We start from the raw sequence: 22,650 nt of genomic DNA, 5'->3' as shown, positions 1-22,650 counted from the left end.
CAACCTGCTTCTTTAGACTCCAAGCTCTTAGCGAACATGGAACTTAACACACTCACCCTTGTTTACCCAACATTGGCATAGGACCTGGGCCTGGCACTCCATCCAATGGTTGTTGAACTAACTGAACTGCAGTCTGTTTAATTATCTGACTCAAAGATCCTCCTTTAAATTTCATACCTGCTGTTCAGGGATGAATGGTAATTACATTTTATGGGATGGCCTTTAAAGACCTTTCTCCAAAATATACTGTGTTTGCAGTGTTTCTGCAGGTGAGAAAGTCTTCAGTACATGGCTAATGACTGATGCAATAGCCAATAAACTATTTATTAGCTACAACAAATGAAATGAAATATTTTATGTGAAGGAAAAGATTCACAGTAACTACTAGGTCACTGGATTCCAAGTTAGGATCCAGACAGCTAGGGATTCAAAGAAGAGCTGGGGAGAGGGAGTATCCATAAACTATTTGTTTTAATTTCAAAGTTTCATGGGTACCATTAATTTATCTATGATAAATCTGCCAAAAAGTAGCCAAATGATGTTCTTTTGCTTGTTGTTGGAATTATATAAACTCACATTGGTAATATTGATTAATTTGTGCTGATCAAAAGTACAAATTGTAGTCACATCTACACACATTTTGTTCAGGTTTCCCTTTTCACATTGGCTGCAAGGAAGTTTAAAGCCATATTTTTGGACCATCTATAGGACTCTCTGAGTGCCATTCTCTAATAACCACATATTATATTCTATAACATAACTTACCCTTGTTTTCCATTTTTCTTTCTCACACATTTCTAATTCATATCATGCTTTATTTCACAATAGCTGTGATGTCAATCTTATTAAACCTTTTCTAAGATAAGGCAATGAATAATGAAATGATAAAAATGAAAGTATATCTTTTATAAATAAGTGGTAAGATTAATTTTTCTATGATAAATGCAGTTTACTTTGAGACAAAATTATTCAAATCACAGAGACTATAGGTCAGAAAAAAAAAAAACTAAATCATAGATGTTGCAAAGTTGGAGAACTCTTCTACTTCCTCAGTAGTAATTTCTTAGGTAACCCAAGATGGCAAACCTATTTAGACATATTAGGTAAATATTTAGGCACTTAGTCTAAGATACACTCCTAGTCAATCCACACTAAATTGGCAGACCACATGCCTAATATTCTACTCTTAACTAACTGCTGGTTACCCTTCTCTTTCCTACTTGTTCTGAGTTTCTCTCACCATCAGTTGATATGTTTCAGGAACACCAAACAATTTCATTACCAAGGGTAATAAAAGATACACTACATAGTGCATTCTAAAGTCAAAATACACATTTTTTAAGCTACTCATTGTCTTGTATTACCCATGTCACAGCCCACTTCATTATGGTTTGCAATTGAGAATTTTGATTATGGTTGTAGAGTGGAATAATAGCATCTCTGACTTTATAGCTTCATATAATTATTGTGAGATTAAAAGAGATAAGGAAAAGCTGTGAAAGTACTTCATAAAGAAAGACATTAATGCATATGGTTTTAAGTCTTGAAATATATTTAGGTAACGAGGTCTTTTCTTTACTCAGAATTTTCTTTTTTTTTTTTTTTTTTTGCAACCGAGCAGGAGAAATGTCTCTCTGTCTTGCTGTTCTTCTGGGAAGGGGAGACTGGGGATGGTTTTGCTGTTGAAGCTGTAGCCAGGAAGAGCTCCCTGCACCAACCAGGAAAGGTAGTGCTGCTTTGGAAAGATGTGGAGCCCTCATTTTGGTTAGTGTAATCAATAGAGTGTGACTCCATTTTTCATATTTGACTTCTGATAACTTTCTAGCGCCACTTCCCCTTCTGTTGCACACCTGGGCAAGCTAGGAGGGAAGCCAGATGTTCCCTCTTTGGCCCTGGCAGGAAGATCAAACCATGCAAACACTGCACCATTTAAGGGAATCCTCACCCTCGCCCCACTGTCTGACCACCATAGAACCCTAAGTCAGGCACCCTTTTCTGTTCTCTCAGACATTTTCAGACCTGCTCAGGAGCCTGCCCTGCTCTCTCTCGAAAACCTCATTATGTGAGTAATAAATCTCTTTATACCCTTTTGGCATGTGTGTGGCAGCACAATGACGTACTTGATTGATTGATTGATTCAGCTGCTACTTATTGAGCACCTATCATGCGCCAGGCACATTCGAGGTGAACAAGAGAATGGGGAAGAGATGGTGAACAAGGCAGACAGATCCTTGCACCCTTTCTAGTCAGGCACTCAGACAATAAGGCTGTCAAATAGAGATGTACTTCAAGACACGGTTCGTGATGTGAAGACAAATACACATGGGGAATGGTGAGGAGGGACGTCTATTCTAGATAGGATGGCTAGGAAAGCATTCTTTGAGGAGATGATGTTTGAACAAAGCTCTCAGCAAAATGAGCAAGCTGGTCATCAAAAGATCAGGGGAAAACATTCCAGGCAGAGAGAGAAAAGGCCAAAGCAGAAACCCTGCAGATGGAATAAGATGGGTGTGTTTGAAGACAGGCAAGAAGCAGGGAGAGGGGCCAGGGGTAGTTGGTGAGGTCAGAGCCTTAGGCAGAGAGAGATCATGTAGGCCCTTGCAGGCCATGGTGAGAAGCTTAAATTCTATTGTAAGTTTGCTGGAAAAACACCAGAGGGTTTTGAACAGAGAAGAATTGTGCTGTTTATGTTTTCAAAAGAACACTCTGTCTGCTGTATTAAGAGTAGACTGCAGGGGCCGAGAGGAAGCAAGGCATCTAGTTAGAGGTGGTTATATGAGGAAGACAGAAATCTGCACAGACGGTCCCTGACTTAAGAGGATTTGACTTACAGCTTTTTGACTTTATGATGGTATGAAAGCAATACACATTCAGTAGAAACTGTACTTCCAATTCTGAATTTTGATCTTTTTCCCGGGCTGGCCATATGCTCTTGTGTGATGCTGGGAAGCCGCAGCAAACCAGCCCCCGGTCAGCCCCAGATCACAAGGGCAAACAACCAATACACTTACAACCATTCTGCACCCAGACAACCATTCTGTTTTTCACTTTCAGTACAGTACTCAATTAAATTACGGAAGATTTTCAACACTTTATTATAAAATAGGATTTGAGTTAGATGAATAAGTGTTCTGAGCACATTAAAGGTAAGCTAGGCTACTTATGATATTTGGGAGGTTAGGTATATTAAATGCACTTCAACTTATGATGGATTTATTGGGAGGTAACCCATCGTAAGTTGAGGAACACCTGTATTGGAAAGGTAGAGGTGGCTGCCTATAAGAGAAGGATGATGTTATTGGCCAAATGGGACGCTTGCTTGGAATCGGGTCTTTCCACACATACTTTGCAGACAGTAGATGCTCAATAAATGCTGATGAACTGTCCACATTAAATACTGTACCCGTGCTGCTATAGAGAGCAAATCCACTGGATGCACTGAATTCCTCGATGAAGAACTGAGAAAGCGAAATATGCTCATCAGTATTTAGGGACTTGTTTCCATGTTTCCAGTACAGCATCAGATCCTCCTCGTTGTAGGCATCTAAGACAAGAAAATAACATTATTTTTATTGGAGTAAGCTCTTGTAAGTTCCATGAGGTCTATGACCATGTTTTATACAGTTCTGTATCCCTGGGGTCTGGTCCAATGTCATGGCTCTGAAATATATGTTTGCCAATAGACTGATAATAACCACATCTTCAAAAAGAAAAAAAGAAAACCTCCAAAAATTAGACCCCGATTACTGGCACATAGTGTGGCAGCTTTTCCTGTGCCCACGTGACACATTAAAACTCTCCTAATAGCTGTTTCCATGTCTGTGTGCACTGTGATGTAACAGCACCGCCTTTCACTCACAGGTCTGATGCCAAGTCTTTAGGCCCCTTTAGTTTTGTAGCTCTATTGGATGAAATTCCAGAGTGAGCTGGGCTTGTACAGAATTTTATTCTATAATCAAATACTATTATAGAGAGTTTCTAATGGATTTGGGGGAGGAGCATCTATGTAGGAGACATCCATTGAGATTCCCAGCATTTTACCCACATTATGGAAAACTGCAGTCAGCTTTTAAGATATCATGTCAAAAATAGCTGGTGTGGGCTTCCCTGGTGGCGCAGTGGTTTAGAGTCCACCTGCCGATGCAGGGGACACGGGTTCGTGCCCCGGTCCGGGAGGATCCCGCCTTCCGCGGAGCGGCTAGGCCCGTGAGCCACGGCCGCTGGGCCTGCGTATCCGGAGCCTGTGCTCCGCAACGGGAGAGGCCAAGGCCCGCGTACGGGGGGGAAAAAAAAAAAAAAAAAATAGCTGGTGGGTCAAAGTAATTGAAAGGGAGCTGGCTCAGATGCCCTCTGACAGGGCTTTGATTAGGAGGTTTAAGTCTAGAGCTGGGTTTTTCCAGGGAAACAAAGCATACTTAATGGAAGATTGGGATTCATACGGGAACAAAAATGGCAGAGCTTTCTAAATCTGCCCGTCTCTGTTAATAGCATTAACAAGAATACAACTTTTTAGGGAGCTATTCCTTTAAAATCATTGTGGAGGGCTTCCCTGGTGGCGCAGTGGTTGAGAATCCGCCTGCCGATGCAGGGGATACGGGTTCATGCCCCGGTCCGGGAAGATCCCACATGCCGCGGAGCGGCTGGGCCCGTGAGCCATGGCCGCTGAGCCTGTGCGTCCGGAGCCTGCGCTCCGCAACGGGAGAGGCCACAACAGTGAGAGGCCCGCGTACCACCAAAAAAAAAAATAATAATAATAAATAAATAAAATCATTGTGGAAACTGCAGAATATGTAGTTATCAAAGCATTTTTTTCCTTGAATCTTCTATCTTCTCATTTGAAAGACAATTTGCCATCATCGTTCTTAATAAAAAACCAACCCACCAACCAACCAACAAGCTGTTTTGGACAAATATATTTATCAAGATGTTTACATGCTTGTTAAGAGTATATGCTTATTTATATGCAAGTATGTGATGGTGTGTTCAGACCACACATACTCCATAGGGAAGTAAGACTTACAGCTTTCCAGTTCAAGGGAACAATTTTGAGTGTCAAGTGGAAACCTGCTGAAATCCATAAAGCACATTGCTGAAAGTTATCCTATAACAAGAATGAAAAAAAGAAAACTGCAGATCATTTAACCACATGGTCAAATGAGCAATGCAGCATTGAAGCTCTGACACTTTTGAGTGCCTTTCAAGACTAATGCAAAACAGGTGTTACCAACTTCTTTTCAAGTAACCCATAAGGAAGCAAACCCAGGAAGGTAGGTGATTTGCTTAAGACACAGAATTAATGAGTGAATTCCTGCCCTAATAATTGCTTCTGATCTCACCATTTCCTGCTCAGCTTCCTCTATGTTTTCTGGGTGTTTTCAGAAAAACACACTTCAAAGTGAGAAGACTTTTAAATAGATTTAAATATTTTCTGCTTTCTGAAAGATCCAAACTTAAATCGTTTCTAGTAATGAAGAGCTGGAATGATGGTAATAAAAACCTATGAGTAAAGGTTTCTTTCACAAAGCAAGTTTGCCTGAGGAAATTATCTTTCCAGGAGTGAGGGGAAAGCCTGGAGCATTTTCAGTTATAGATCTATGTGCTATTAAGCATGTAATTCAGGTGCTATTAAGTTGAAAGGCTTGCATACTGATGAGGACTGTTTTTTCAAATTTTATGTCCTTTTAGCTTTTCCTGGCTTCAGGCAGAGGCTGTTGAACTGTGGTACCGGCAATGGCAGATCAGAGGTTCCTTAAAAGGCCCCTGAGCAAGTCTGCAAGAAACAAAGGCAACAGCTGCTCTTACCCCTGGTGTACCCAAGTTAATCAGAGGAGTAGAACCATTTTATCTGCAGGGGGTTGAATTCTACTGTCAATAGTCATGCAGCAAAATGCCAAGCCAGGGAGATGTCTGGATAACTTCATGTCACAAAACATATTCATTTGGGCATCTTCCTTGTACTTTAAAGCTGGAAAGGACTTCTGAAATCTTTGAGTCTACTTCCTTCAGAGTACATATGAATAAATTAACAACCAAGGAGATTAGGCAGGCCCTATTAAAGAAAAAATTATTCATGATACTTGTTAAAGAATGGCAAGGCAGACTCTATTTAGGAGGGCTACTATAATTTTTTTTTTAATGGGTAAGAGAGATTGGGCTCAAATCCAGATATAATGAGTGGGAATTTATAGTGAAGGGGTGGAGGTGTGGAGGTCAGTGGATGAACAATTACCAAGAGGAAACATCAGGGCTTGGGGGATTCTGGCTAAATGGACCTAACAGGATTCTTGCTGAAGGGGGGCCAGGGTGATCAGATATCAGCTGGGGGTTAGGGGGTGGATGAGGAACCTCATCAGATATGGAGGGTGATCAGATATTGAGAATGGGGGAGCAGGGCCTAGGTGAGAAGAGAGTTCAGAGGAGACTGAGTAGAATTTGGTCAAAGAGAGAATCTTTGTCAGTAGACGGTGTCAGAACCAAGCCTGAAACCAGGTGACTGGCTGGGCTTCGACTGGCTCTGCTGTCAGCTGAAACAGCTGTGAAGACGACAGTTTCGAGTCCTTCTGTGTTGGGGGATCTCCAAGACCAACCTCAGGTTCAATGTTTCACTAGAAGGATTCACAGAACTCATCAAAGCTGTTATACTAACAGTTTATGGTTCATTGCGATGGAAGGATACCAGTTAAAATCAGCAATGAAATAAGATGCATAGGGTAGGTTCCAGGAGAGACCAGGAGCAAGTTTCCAGCTGTCCTGTTCTAGTGGAGGTATATGGACAGTGCTTACTTCTCCTAGCAATGACGTGTGACAACATGCATGGACAATTGCCAACCAGGGAAGCTACATAAGCTTTGGAGTCCAAAGTATATATTAAAAAATGAAGGTTGGTCACATAGTTATGGCTGACCTTGGTCTTTAGCTCCTCCAGAGATCAAGCTGATACCCTGTGGCTCAAGGCCTCTGGGTAAACAAAGATGTACTTATCAGGCAGGATATTCCAAGGGCTTGTAGGTTATTTCCCAGGAGCCAGGCAAGAGCTAAATCTTTCTTTGGAATGTGCAGGGTAAGGATAAATCCACTGAGTTAATTCTCCAGTGGATATCACCTCATCAAAATAATTAAGTTAAATCCGTTGATTCCTTGGCCAGATGCTGCCATTCGGCTTCTGATTCCTAGTAACGCTTGATTTCAGTACTCATTAGAGTCCTCTGTTACTTCTGATTTAAAAGTCCTATGGAAAGTAGTCTTTTCCTTTAATTTCACTTTTTTTAAAAAAGCATATGAAACGTCTGGTAATAGCACCTTTGTACTAAAGTGAGCAAGGTGTTTTTAATGAACAAAAAGAATCTGTATTGGTTTCCTATTTCCATTGTAACAAATTACCATAAACTTGGTGGCTTAAAACAACAGAAATTTATTCTCTCACAGTTCTGGAGGCCAGAAGTCTGAAATTAGTATCACTGGACTGAAATCAAGTTAGAAAGGCCCTGCTCCCTCCAGAGGCTCTAGTGGGGAAATTTATTCCTTTCTTCTCACAGCTTCTGGTAGTTGCCAGCATTCTGGGGCTGGTGGTTGCATCACTCCAATCCCTGTCTTCTTGGTGACACTGCTTTCTACTCTTCCATGTGTGTCAAATCCTTTCTCTCTGCCTTTCTCTTACAAGGAAACGGATGACTGCATTTAGGACCCATCCAGATAATCCAGAATAATTCCCCTATCTCAAGACCCTTTATTTAATCACATCTGCATAGATCCTTTTTTTCTTTTTTTGCCATATAAAATAACCTTCACAGGTTCCAGGGATTAGGACATGGATAACTTTGGGGAAGCTAATTTTTTTTTTCAGTTTACTACTGAATCCTTCTGGGATTTCTAAGACATAAAAAAAAAATGGGGCTTCCCTGGTGGCGCAGTGGTTGAGAATCCGCCTGCTGATGCAGGGGTCACGGGTTCGTGCCCTGGTCCGGGAAGATCCCACATCCCACATGCCGCGGAGCGGCTGGGCCTGTGAGCCATGGCCACTGAGCCTGCGCGTCCGGAGCCTGTGCTCCGCAACGGGAGAGGCCACAACAGTGAGAGGCCCGCGTACCACAAAAAAAAAAAAAAAAAAAAAAAAAAAAGAATTGCTTGGATTTACCAAACATTTTTAGGATTACCTATGGTAAGCCACTCAGTAAGCACAGGACTCAGGCTTAAAAACATATGGTAATTAAAGATGGAGGGATATTATACGATAGTGTCAGAACAAATGTTTTAAATTCAAAATTTTGTTTCATTTTCAAAATTTTTTAAATGAAGAAACTAGGGGTAACTTGGATGATGACTATATATTCCTGTGAAAAATGAAGGAGATAGTTAACAAAATTATTTAGTTGATCCAAGATTCCAAGACTGCTTGCTGGGGTGCAGGGTGGGGTGGAGTTGGTGAGGAGGAAAAGTAGTTTTGTATACTTATAAAATTGTGGGCCAGATTCTTAAGGATTTCCATAATTCAGCTCCACTCTGTCCAACCTTATTTCCTATCATTCTCCAATACATGCCCAGAGTGGGTACAGTTAGACTAGGAAACCATTCTTTAAAACCTGGAAGTTAGAACCAGGAAAAATCACATCTTCTACTTGTGTCCCAAGCTCCAGCATTACTAAATACAGCAATATTGGGAGTTTAGCCTGAAGTGAGACCCATCAGCTTTGGTGTAGATGGTGTGGTATAAGGAAGCCAAAGGCAGTAGACAGCCCTCCTTACCTGACACTGAAGAGGATATTTCCATCAGGGTGTACACGCAGCATATGATGTTCTCCACAGTTGTATCATGGATGAAGGATCTTTTAGAATGGACAAAAAAGATATCAGGCACCCAAATCTTTTTGATTAATCTGTGATCAAAAGTCATGCTTTTGTTGGTTTTGCTGGGAAAGGCAAGTCTTTCACCTTGCCAGTAATGCCTGAGATAAAATGTCATTGTAAAGTCCTAGGCAGAGAGAAAAAGAGACAAGTCAAGGCCAGTAGCAGTATGGTTCAGGATGACCAATCAATACTAATAGTCTCGATTGGTTTCCATGGGTGTTAGTGACCTGTCCATATATAGCTTATATTTTCAGGTAGACTTAGAATGAAGCTACTGAGTTTCAGTCACAGAGCCTCTCCCACCTGGACTCTGGTGAATGTTGAGAGTTTCTGAAAACCATCAAGTATTCAAGCTGGTGACGGGAAACGGGTTATAACTGGGAATCATTTCTACGTAAGCACTCTGGTAAATCACCTAAAGAGATCTCAGAAGAAAGGAATCTGAAACTCCATGGTCTGGTATTTTATTTTGATTTTTTTTCTCATTATAAATAAATATTCACTTTTGTGATTGATTTTTGTATCCATATATATATATTGTTTTTGTTAAAGAAGCCCTCCCCAAGTTGAAAAAACTACAGTCCCACGAAAACCTGGACACAGCCTTTATTGGAGCTGTTAGTGGAAAACATGTTTTCAGAGGTTCTGAAAAAGCGACAAGGATCTCCCTCTTCTTGAGAGACAGAAAGAATGCCAGGAAATGGTGGTGCTGGAATTTTACTGTGCAAAAGAATCACCTGTGATTTCGATAAAATGGCACATTCCCCAGAAGCTAGTTCCCAGGGATTCTGATCCAGTATGGCACAGGTATTTAATGTGCATTCCAGCTGTAAGGAGGTAAGGATGAAGGGGAAAAGCTATATTAACATTATGTTAGCAGAAAAAAAAATGGTTAGTCAATAATTTGAGTTTTATTTGGCTCTCCGATACTACATTAAATATTTTGTTTGAACAGAAATTCTCCTATCTTCGTCCAAGTCACTGGGTGTGGGCAATGACAACATGTTTTACCTTTCCCAAATGCTTGCTTCATATTATCATTTATTTCCCAACAACACTCTTATTTTTCTTGAAATAACACGTATAATAGAACCTTGGCATTTATTATACTGGCAAAGAACAAATCTCAGTAAACCACAAATAAGTCATCAAGTAATGATGAGCTCATTTGTTTTTCTTAGGATCAGAATAGAGGTACATTGTATTATTGCTCTGCGTTAATCTGGGAGCATCAGCCCTGTGTAATTTTGGATTGTGGGGAGGGTGAATGAATAGAACGGTTCATTCATTACTGTAACACTGCTCCACAGGGAATCCTGTGGGTGACTGCATGGATTGCTTTAATGAGCATATATTTGGTTTTAGATGCTCAGTCTGATCAGAAGGGCACTGGGCAAATACTGAGCCTATGAAGTCAAACGGCAGACATTGGTATATACATGTCAGTGGTACATCAGCATCACCACTAGTTGGCACTATCATGAGAAGCGGGCTGAACAGCCTGTTTTGAGGAGAGCAGGACAAAAGATAGTGAATTCAGGGTGGGACGAGGGAGCATGGGAAAATGATCAATGAGAAGCAAAAGAAGCCAACACTGGAGGTCACTGATAATTTTTTCAAACTAGGCATGGAGAATGCAGACCAGTTTTTGCTGATACTCAGTACTAAGGCTGAACTTATTCAGGAGAAAAGGATGAGGTCCAGTTTGGGGGGCTGTGGGGTAGACACAACGAGATTTTTAGATGCAGACGGGGTCATTCAGGTATCACTTAGAGAGTATGCCAGGAGAGGCGAAATGAGAGCCTGCTTCTGGAGCACAACAGGCTCAAGGCAATGTCACTAAACGCCACTTTTGGTGCTCAAGGAAATGTCACTAAAAGCCACTTTTGGTGCGGGAAAAGCCAACGCTTTCTAATCAAGGCATTTTTGAATAGTGGGTCTATTGGTGCTATTCCCTCTGGGAGTAGGGTGCTTAAAATGAAGGAAGTTTCATTCAAGGTTTGATATTGAACTGAAATAAATATTAAATTAGATAATGACAAGGTTCACTAGAAGGACATTAACTGAAGACTGAAACCAGATGTTGGGCCACAGATCTTGTTTAGACTTTTCTGGAATTTTTATGTGTCCTGTAATTTTCATTTAGTTAGCATTTGGATGGCAATGACCAGTTGAAGGAATCACTATAAATAAAAATATTAATTAAGTTTATATATGAAAAGATTATTTGCTCTTTCAATCTTAAGTGATTTATATTTTCTAGGTCCTGCTTCCTTAAGAGATCCCTACTTTATTCTCTCTCTTTCATTCTCTTCTTTTTTTAAAAAATATTATCTTTGTGGTAATTGCATATTAAAAATAATATGTAGGGGCTTCCCTGGTGGTGCAGTGGTTGAGAAAAAAGAAGTTAAAGCAACTTTAACTTTATTAAGCAAAGTAGGAAAAATAAGTAACATACATAATTAAGATGATTTATTAAAACACCAGTGATTTTGACACTATTGAGACTCTATTCTTTCAGAAAAAGTATCTCATGGAGAAACTTACCATGTTAACCTCTGAAATGCTGTCAGTGCTTTCAATCTGGACATCTATACCCACTGGCACTGGAGATCCTTCAGAAAGAAGAATGGGTAGTATAACGAGGAATCAGGATTATTTTGGAAACATTTAAAGTGGACAGAGATCAATGTTGCAAATGAATTATTTTTCAAGTTTTAACAATAAATCTCTCCATTGTCTATTGATATATTATTACACATTCAGGGAGTGGATGTAGTCATGGAGTTCATGACTTTGGTAAATATGGGAGCCTTTCCTCCCTTGCCAAAAATTCAGCCTTTTTCACTTGGGCAGTGCACGGCAGGCTAGAGGAACACACTGCTGGTACAGTGCTACACAGGGATGCTGCACATTCAGAAATGTCGCTTCCCAGACCATCAGTAACCACAACCTGCACTTGGGATAAAGCAAACATCCTTCGAAATGCATGGCTGAGAGTATTCTGAAAGTCAGAATTGGAGCAACTTCAGACAGACAAGTGCTGAGACTGGTGTGCAGTTGGGTCTCACAGAATCAGGCTCATGCATCCAGAGAACAGACTGAGACCAAGACATTTCCTTGTTACACCTTACAAAGGGTTTCATCTGTTCCTGTGTGAGGGGATGCTGATGTTAATAACTTCATTATTTAGTATTGTGTATGAAATTTGATGTATATATATGTTCAAATAGTTTGTATATTTATACATATAGTCTTTATATATATATATATATATATTTTTTTTTTTTTTTTTTTTTTTTTTTTTTTTCCAGTACGCGGGCCTCTCACTGTTGTGGCCTCTCCCGCTGCGGAGCACAGGCTCCGGACGCATAGGCTCAGTGGCCATGGCTCACGGGTCCAGCCGCTCCGCGGCATGTGGGATCTTCCCGGACCGGGGCACGAACCCGCGTCCCCCGCATCGGCAGGCGGACTCCCAACCACTGTGCCACCAGGGAAGCCCCAGTCTTCATGTTTTCTTTCCATGGTGACCAATTGTCAAACTTTATAGTCCCGAGTTAAAAAATGCTTTCAACTATTGTTGAAAAAACAGAAATCTTGCCTAGATGGATCCCAGGTGGCCGTTTCAGTCAAGATTCTATGATTTAGAAGGGACAGGCCAGAAAAATTTCCTTCCTTCCTTCCTTCCATGTGACATATATGTGCGTATAATTTAATAAGGTACCTAATTATTGTGTTTTAAATGCACATTATCAGACAAGATATGCCTCCCCAGTCCCTGCGCACCATCTATGACCCCCCTGCCACATTAATTGGCTGACGTTACCTTCACTTTATCGACCCAGATTCCCTCTTCTATTCCATAAGTCTAAACCCTCAATATTATTCTTTACTTACAAGGGTATCAGCTGGCCAGGCACTGGCCTGTCACTAGAATATATTTCTGTTTCAGACTTTAGGAATATCTTACTTGCATCTTAACCACCAACTACTTCTTGCCATATTGGACCAATTACTTCCTGTAATGTTAATAATGACAATTCGATTAAAATTTTGTTTAATGATAATTATGATTAAGCATTAACTTGGGAACAGCTCAGTATTATTCCTTTATCAGCTTCAACTCTGGTGCTTTTATTTTGTTTGGTTGTCTTTTTTCTTTAATTGGTAGAGCTATCAAAATAAAAAAATCATGGAAATATCTCATCCCTGCCCCTATCTGGCCTTTCAGGATGAGTAAATATTCCCATTAACTCCAATACTCCAAGGGACTGAAGGGACTGGAGAGGTCTTGGACAGGGAGCAGAATGTCCTGGAGAAAATTCTGGCATTAGAGTCCAGACCAGAGTTTGAATCCAGCTCCATGACTCACGTGTGATCTAGGGTCAGTAACAGCTCTCAGCTTAGTGTCCTCATCTATAAGATCCAATAGTAGTACTCACCTTGGAGACTTACTGAAAGACTAGAAATAATATACAGTAAACTTAATTGATACTCAGTAAATAGCACAGAATAAATGTTACTCTTACTGCAATTCAGCAAAAATGTGAAACTGTTCCTAGGACTGCAAACCACAATTCCCAGTCTTACACTCAAACATTTAGACAATCAGTCCACTCTTCATTAAAAAATGATACAGGGCGTCCCTGGTGGCGCAGTGGTTGAGAGTTCGCCTGCCGATGCAGGGGACACGGGTTCGTGCCCCGGTCCGGGAAGATCCTACATGCCGCAGAGCCGCTGGGCCCGTGAGCCATGGCCGCTGAGCCTGCGCGTCCGGAGCCTGTGCTCCGCAACGGGAGAGGCCACAACAGTGAGAGGCCCGCGTACCGCAAAAAAAAAAGGGGGGGGGGGGCTTCCCTGGTGGCGCAGTGGTTAAGAATCCGCCTGCCAATGCAGGGGACACAGGTTCGAGCCCTGGTCCGGGAAGATCCCACATGCCGCGGAGCAACTAAGCCCGTGTGCCACAACTACTGAGCCTGCGCTCTAGAGCCCGTGAGTCACAACTACTGAAGCCCGTGTGCCACAACTACTGAAGCCCGCGTGCCTAGAGCCTGTGCTCCGCAACAAGAGAAGCCACCACAATGAGAAGCCTGCACCCCGCGACAAAGAGTAGCGCCCGCTCACTGCACCTAGAGAAAGCCCACATGCAGCAGCAAAGACCCAATGCAGCCAAAAATTAAATAAATGAATAAATAAATAAATTTATTTTAAAAAAATGATCCAGTGCTTCTCACAGAGAGCTTATGTTATGACAAAACCTGAACACAACTTGGATTCAAGATCTCATGACTTGTAAGTAGGACCTATTTACTGATGACTATCTCCGCAATCCAGGACCAGTCTTATAAAGCCACCATACAAGGACATTCATGCCACCACTGGACAAGAGCTGGGCCCTCGGGGTTGTTTGAAGGCTGGACCGACAGTGGGGTAGTAATATGGCTTGTCTCTTAGGAATGGGTTCCTGGAAACATCTTAGATTTCTTCTTTCTTCCCTCTCATTTTTTCTATTCTTGTGGGGATGAGCTCTTCCATCTCAAAGGAAAGTGTTTGTCTTCAGATGCTGTCTGACCTCATTTTTGTCTCCTTTGCATTTGATGCCCAAGTGTACTTTTTCCTGGGTCTAGGACTCTATACTCTGCTCTGACATTCTGAGGACAGAGTAGAGGGTGAAGGCATGTAAAGGCAAAATGCAGAATCATAGAATTTTGGAGCTGGATAAAAGCTCCAAAGATCATTCTTTTTGTAAAACAGGAGTTGAGTCCCAGAGAAAAGGTGACAATAAAGCAAATACAAACCAAACCAAAACAAAAAATCATGAAATTTGTAGCCACATAAACCCGAGTTAAAATTAAACTTCTATAAATCCTTAACTCCTCTAAGCCTCAGATTGCTCATCTGAAATAAGTATATGGTATGTGCCTAATGGGGTTGCCATGAAACAAAATGAAAAAATGCATGTTAAGTCCTTAGCCTAATCTAACATTCAAATGTCTTAACCAACTTATTCAGTATCTATTTGATGTGTAACACATAGAACGCGAAATATAACACTTTCATAAATACTCTTATTAATTCTCTATGTAAAGCATTTGGAATATAGTAAAAATCAAATGATTATTAACTATTACGATTAGGTGTTGATTTCCCAGGATCACTAACTAGGTAGTGGCATAGACATTTATACTACTACACTCTCTCTCTCTCTCTCTCTCTCTCTCTCTCTCTCTCTCTCTCTCTCTCTCTCTATATATATATATATATATATATATATATATATATATATATAAAGCTAGATCATCAATCTGGTTTTATGCATGCTGGAATAAGGAGAGCTAAATGAAAGTTATCATCTTATTTGTGAGGTGCATTTAAAATACTTTATATATCATCTAATGTTATTATTATAGCCACTTCGTTAGTTAGCTGGGTAGAATCAATTTTAACTCCATTTGATATGAGGGAACTCATGCTCAGCAAGGTTGAAGAGCTTGCCTGCAACCTAGAGCTGTTTAATGCAGGAATATACCAGGTCCCTCTGGCTCCCAATCTGGTCCTCCTGTTTGACAAGCAAAGACTACACAAGCGACTTTTACAGCTTTAGCTTTTGTTTTGACTCAGTAGCCAGTATCTAGATGCTGAATTGTTTTCACTTTAAAGAAACAAAGAAATCATCGTCTATAAAACTAAAACAAAAAAACCCTTAGTTATGGGAGACGTAAAGGACAGGGAAAGTGTAAATAAAGAAAATGAGCTGCAATTTATAACCCAAGTTAAACAAAAAGCTCCCTAAATATGTATCCTCCTTTTTCCACATGAGTCAATTAATCTTCTAATGCTTTATAAAAGACACTGCAGTAGCAGCTGGTTTTAATGTTAAGGCTAATTAGGAAAACATTAAGGCAAGCGAAGTGCTGAAGTTACATTTAGCTCAAGAGGAAAGAAGTATGTGTGTGTGTTTGTGTTACGGACAAGTATAAAGAAAGAGAAGATAAATTTAAGCCTGTCTTTTATATCCGGCAGGCTGATTTTCCCAGGAAGGCAGGCTTGAGAGAACAGAGAAGGGGTCACCTGTATAAAAAGCGGTTCTGACCAAGACAAGAGAAGGTTAAGAACTATATTTCACAGGGCTACCAGACGGACACTTCTGACTGAATTTATGGATTTTTCTGCCTGAACTGACTGAACACACAAGCCATTTGGATACCATTTAGCGGACCACCCCCAGTCCATGATTGTCAGAAAAATTTCTTAATCATGGGATGATTTGCCACCTGCCACTAAGTAGTACATTTCAATTGCATTTTTAATAACCTCACAAAGTAGCCTCAGGAAAAAAATTGTTTTAAAAATTCTTAACATGTATCCCTAACAGATCAAGAGAAGTGGAATTTGAAGATCAGTTTTATGTTTTTCTGAGGGATGAGGATGATATATAGGAGGGAGACTAGAGGCATAAATGCTTTAAAAGTAGAGGGTCGGCTCTTGGTAATCTATGACAGTGCTTGTCAAATTGTAAAATGTATTCAAATCACCTGGAGATCTTGTTAAAATGCAGATTTTGATTCAGAAAGCCTGGGGTGGGGCCTGATCTTCTGCATTTCTAACTAACTCCCAGGTGATTCTGCAGCTGGTCCTTGGACCACTTAGAGCTACAAAGTATAGCGTGCTTATTTCAAGGTCCAAATTCAAGGACGGTAATTTTTCTCTTAAGCTTTCTGGCTCTCGATGGCCTAAAATAGGCCCATAAAACCCTTTCCTCTAGGATAGGAGTTCATTTAATTGAGGAACCTAACCTGACAGGAATTAGGGCAGCTTTTTGAATTGGTATTGAAGAGAGTACACCATTTGGAGCTGCCAACCGCTACTCGGGAGAGGCCCATTCCAAGCCATTCCTGTGCGTCTGGGGCCCCCTAATGGCTCAAAGGACCCATAGCCCGGCAAGTTTAACTTCGTAAGATTTTCCCCAACTAAACCGTGGGAGGGAAAAGATTTTAGAAACTCTTTATAGAATCATAGAGACCAAGGTTCAGAATACCTGAGTAAGAGTTGTAGAGTATATTATCCAAACTTTCAGCAAAAATTTGGGAGAAATAAATGGTCTGTTGGGAATGGTAGTTAGATTTCGGGCATCTTTTGGAGAACTGTCATCCTTAATGATACATCTGAGAAGTAGTGATGTAAGACAACAACAGCAACAAACCGAAAAACAAAAACAAAAACAAAAGAAGATTTTAAAAATAGACCTATAAGTAAAAAACAAAACAAAACAGATACGCACACATCTTTAAACCTGATTGATTTTGAGGTTTCTAAAAATCTTAAATTAGGTTCAATAAGTGTGAGAAATGCTCTGGAAAACAAACAAATTCTACTCACCATGATTTAATCTGATGCTGATAATCTAATTCAGTAGTTATCAAATGCGATCTCAGATCAACAGCATCAGCACCACCAAGGAATTTATAAGACGTGACAATTGGTGACCTGGCTTAAATCTACTAAATCGAAACCTCTGTGGGTGAGGCCCAGTAACCTGGGTGTTAAGGAGCCCCCAGGTGACTCTGATGCTTGCTAAAGTTTGCATCATTAACCTAATGAAATCAAAACCATACCCTTAGAACTGCAACCCAATGGATTCAAGGAAATTAAAGAACAAAAACCAAACAACCCTCAACACAACAGCTACCTGATGCACTTTTAAATTTTACCTGTTAACAAATGAGTCTTCTATGGTACCTACACGCCTGTTGTGCTTCCCTTTGTCATAACCACAATATGATGAGTATCAAGTTCTCCTCACCCCACGCTGAGTACTTGAAGCATTGGTTATTTATCGAAAAGCGGTACCTGTTCTACTGCTGGGGGATCCTGCCTCCTCACCACCACGCTCACTTCTCTCACCTCCATATCTCTAGCATGAAAAGTTGTCAGTTCAGGAGTTGTGGGTGTGGGAGACCTCAGGTCAATGACAGGAGAGTCAGGATGGATTTAGCAGTAAGACAGGGAGCTCAGTTTACCTTGTGGATTTTACCACAATCTGTGCATCTCTGGGAAACTTGGTACCCTCAGTGATGCAACTACATGCACAGTAAACAATCGGATGGGAGGAAAGGCTTTCTTACAAGTGTATCCTTCTAATGTGGTTTGCTTCTGTTCTCCTTGTCAGCCATTGCATCTTGGTTCCGCCACTTACTGCTTTTTTCATGGCCTTGAGAAAATTTCTTGACTTCTCTAAGCCCCAGTTTCCACATTGGAATATTAGGGATTATGATAACGCCTACTTCATAGGGTCACTGTGAGCGTGGAATGAGACAGTGCATTAAAGGGCTTAGCACAGTGCAATAAAGGGCATTCCAACATTTTGATCACTTTTTGTTGCTAGGAGTAAATAAAGGAAGAATACTCAGCAGAGGTGGTTTGTAGGAAGCCATGGCGTTTGGCAGACTAGTTCTTCAACAAAAGCCAGGCATTGCAGCTCATAAGAATGTTCAACAAGATTTTATGAATATTATCATATAACCCAAATTAACAACTTTTAATTAAAACAATATGTTGCTGTATGGGCAAGATATATACATTCACTATTTTTGAACACATACTATTTATTGAACATAATATTTATGATAATATATATAGTAAAAAAATGAGTCTTTCTGGTTAATTTAAAATGCATAAATTATCAACTGTTCTAATTCAAGAGAAGGTCATTGTAAAAGGGTTTTTTTTTTTTTTTTAATTGCTGGTCTTGTGTTTTGGTCTTAATTCCTTAAAATTTTCAACTCAATTTTGATAGTGCAATGGATTATGACACAAGAGTTTTGTAAAGATAGTACTCACCTCCAAATCCAGGTCTCGCTGCAGAATTGTGGTCCTCTATATGGAGAAGTTGCTTATACTTCAGGGGCCACACTTTGGTACTGTCATCTTTCCTCATTCTAGTTTCTTGTTTGCTGTACCTCCAAGGGAGAAAAATGCTTTTGAGATACATATGCTTCTGGATATTTTGATTTAGGTTAGCTTTCTTTGCTCAACATGGTATGCTCTAAAATATACACATAAAAGCTCATTTTCTCAGTTCATATTACATATAGCCAAAGATCTGCCAGCATTTACTGTTTATTATACAAGGGTGGGGCAGGTAAGCAAATCTTGGAGCACCTTAGATGATAAACTGAGTTTGGATGTAATTCTGACAGGCAATGTTTCTCAGAATGTGATTCTAGTAGGAAAACCTGGTCACTAGCACCTGGGTGGAGGTGATCAAGATTCAGATCCACAGACCCCAACCCAGATCAACTAAACCAGAACCAGAGGAAACAGCACCTAGGCATCTGCATTTAGTGTGCTACCTAAGTGATTCTTAGAGTCACTGAAGTTAAACTACCTCTTCCACTAAGACAGTAAAAAAAAAAAAAAACATGAAAAATTGTAAACTGATGAAAATAGTGTTTTACAAAGACAGAATGTGCAAGAAGTATGGGTGCTGGTTGAGATTAGAGGAAGTACCCCTATGGAAGATTCTGGAACCTGAGAGAAGGCGATGGGCATGGATGGAGAGGAATTCCAGGGAAAAATGGATGATCTGACAGCTGATTGGACCTAAGGTCAGGTCCAGCTGTGAAGCAGATGCAGCCTATTTTCACCTGCAGTTTTCTAAGGCAAAGGCAAAGTGTGTGGCCTCTCCCGTGTGTGTGGAGTCCTGATCTGGGAGTGAAGCCCATTCCTCCCTGGGTCTTTGAACTCTGGCAAGTTGCTGGGCCTCCCTGACTCATTTCCTGTGCTGTGACACGTACCTCCCAGACGTATTCTAAGCGTAGCGGCAGAATATCTGTGGAAGCGCACACAGCTCCTCTGTATGTGACATGCTGCTGTCTCCTCATCCCCGGTGCCCGAGACCTAGTTCACTGCCTCTTCCAGAAGAACGTTCTTGTCACCATCACCGTCATCACTGTCAGCAGCAGCAATAACACAAGACACTGAGGGGTCTTCTAGGTGAATTCTAGTTACTCTGAATTCCTGACTGGCTTTTGCATTGATACATGTCTTCTTCAGGAAACACACGTCAGTTTTTAACATAAGACTTGTGAATGCAATTTCCTAACTCAATAAAGTGACTTTGATGGTGGGAATTTCACATCCTGAAGCGGCTGGTTTAAGAAATATGTCCAGGCTTATGGACACCTCAGATCACCTAGTATGGTCTTTACATAGAGAAGTTTCTGGCTGAAACCCTCAGAGATTTATGTATGTATTTTTGCCATTGATAGAAATGGCGAAGTTGGAGGAACAAATCTGTTTTGAGTAGAAGACAAATGAGTTTGATTTTAAACATAAGTCATTTTATCCTATGAATAATTGAACACATAGAACTATTTCTTCCAAGGATCTCTTAACTAGAAAACTTCTTTCAAAGAGCTAGAATGAACCATTTATTGAAAAAGTAATAGCAGCTAGTTTTTTATTAAATGCCTACTGTGTTCAAGGTCCCCTACCAGATGTTTGGTAAATACTATCTTTGGAGTGCATCTGAATCACCAGGTTTGCTGCAGCCCATGCCCAGAGTTTCTGATTCCACAATTTTAGGGTATGAGAATTTGCATTTATAACAATTTCTCTGGAGAACTACGGGTCTGGAAAATAGCAGACATTTTATAAAAGCTAGCTAGTTGTTATTATTTTATGAAAAATGGAATGTAACCTTGGGTGGAAATTCATGGAAATTTGTGAACTTCTTCAGTAATATACACAACAAAACGGCAATCTCTAATACTCTTTTCAAAAGCATACCCCTCCATGAGATTGGTAGGGATAAATCTTAATTAAGAATCCCCAGAACAATGAACATGCAGCCTGCTATGAAAGGCATTCTTGGCAGTACCTGAAATCACAAACACCTTTTTTTGCCAGAGGGCTCTTCTGATGAGCAGTAAGATGTCCCATCTTTATTTACTTTTGATTTTACTTATACATCTACTCCTCAAAGAGGTTTATGTGGCTTAGATACCCTCTAAAAGAATTTTGAAAACCTCACACATATTTAAGTAGACACCTAAAATTTTTTCATCATAAAAGTTAAAATTACTTAAACATTGATGATAATTTAAAATAAAACATTCCTCCTTTTAATGTATCCAATGAACCTAAAATACCCACTTTATGCATTTTAAAATACATGAATAAACTCCTCTTTAAAAACCAGAAGTTTGATCTCATTCCTTGTTTTCTTGGAACTTGTATTTTATTTTATTTCCATTTTATTTGAAAGTTCATTCGGGTATGGAAAAACCCGAATGAACTTTTTGGCCAATCCAATATTTCCTTCATTGATTTTTATCACCCCATCATACTTCTTTGCAAGAATATATGTATATATATTGAAATCATCTTTTTTAGCCTCTGTGACTATTACAAATGGAGCAAAACATAATGCATATAAATGTTGATAAATACTTATTAAAATTATGCATTAAATTTTATAGGAAAAGTATTTCTTAATAAAGTGATGGTACATTTTCCCTGTTTTGTGTGTCTGTATATGGATATTACTTATTGCACTTGTCATTTCTTGTCTTTTTGATAAAGCCCTTCTAATAGGTATGAGGTGATATCTCATTGTAGTTTTGATTTACATTTCCCTGATCCTACTTTTCACTTCTATAGATGAAAATATTGAAAAACTTTGTTCATATATATTTAAGTACATGGAATTGCAAGAAATTTTGTTTCAGGAATGTAACTTAATTATTTAAATTCCTTCTTATTTTCCAAAATTCACGTTGTGGTCTATCATCAATTATTTCTAATGATTTGTAACCTGACAAATTAATTAGGTTCTTACTTCAATATTGATGAATGCAAAAAAAAAAAAAAAAAAGAAAGAAAAAAGAAAATAGAAAATCACGCAGTTTGGAAAAGGATGTGTTATTTAAACTAAAGTCATCCATTACCTCAACAACAATATCTGTAAAGGTTTCTTTGTACCTGGGAGGATTTTATACACTGGTGTAATACACATAGTTAAGATTCAGGAAGAGGGAGAGGTATGCCTTTATTTTGCCAAATGGGACAGAGCAATCATTAAAGGGAGGCAACAGAGGAGACTGCAGGCAAGTTTTCAGGAGGATCAGTTTTAGGAAAGAGGTCAGAGGAAGTCAGAGATCCAGAAATAATTATTTTAAAACTATCCATGACCACGTGCCCCTCTGATAGCTTGCATGTACCCCTAGGGGAACATTATACTCAAGGAGCATAAATGCCCTATTTGAAGACCTCTGGCTTATTTTTAAAAAGACATATATAGAAAGGTTAATAAAATGAAGACTGAAATAGAACAGACAAAGGCAAGAGAAGTAAATATGCTTAATAAGGGGATTAATTTATGACAAAGAATCAGATTTAGCTCAGAGCTTTCTGGCCTGATTCCATATATGTATCATTTTAAGCCCCTTTGTCTTCTGCCCTCTTCCCTTTCCTAGAAAAAATGATTTTGTTTTTAGTAGTTACTGAAAGAAATCTTTTGGATGACTTCTGTCTGAGGAGAAGGTCTTCTAGAAGGCTAGGTGCCAATGGGATAGAGCAAAGAAATCTCAACTCATAGAAGAGCCTTGCATCGTTACAGCATTCTTAATCTTTATAGCATTCTTAATCATTACAGCATTCTTATTCTTTCCCCACAAAGAAAGATTATGAACTTTGTTTGAGAAACAACAGATAAGGCTCGGTAATAGTTATCATTTTTCTTTTTGAGTTAGAACCTTTTTCTTTCTGGATGAAACAAAGGAACCATATTTTTTTTTTTTTTTT

At 39.8% G+C, this 22,650-nt stretch overlaps 1 protein-coding gene across 1 annotated transcript in view; it reads right to left on the bottom strand.

Moving 5' to 3' along the window:
• Positions 1 to 22,650, bottom strand: part of GABRR3 (gamma-aminobutyric acid type A receptor subunit rho3) — a 54,686-nt gene that overhangs the window by 12,532 nt on the left and 19,504 nt on the right. The window contains 7 exon segments of the mRNA XM_059063956.2: positions 3,404 to 3,544; positions 5,021 to 5,089; positions 6,905 to 6,957; positions 8,743 to 8,786; positions 8,789 to 8,968; positions 11,392 to 11,459; positions 18,685 to 18,797. Of these exon segments, the coding sequence (XP_058919939.1) occupies positions 3,404 to 3,544; positions 5,021 to 5,089; positions 6,905 to 6,957; positions 8,743 to 8,786; positions 8,789 to 8,968; positions 11,392 to 11,459; positions 18,685 to 18,797 (668 nt within the window).

Source organism: Kogia breviceps, chromosome 5 (genome assembly GCF_026419965.1).
Source record: "Kogia breviceps isolate mKogBre1 chromosome 5, mKogBre1 haplotype 1, whole genome shotgun sequence".
Classification (NCBI taxonomy): Eukaryota; Metazoa; Chordata; class Mammalia; order Artiodactyla; family Physeteridae; genus Kogia; species Kogia breviceps.
Note: the sequence above shows the minus strand (reverse complement) of the source record. Positions and strands in the feature narration are given on the sequence as shown.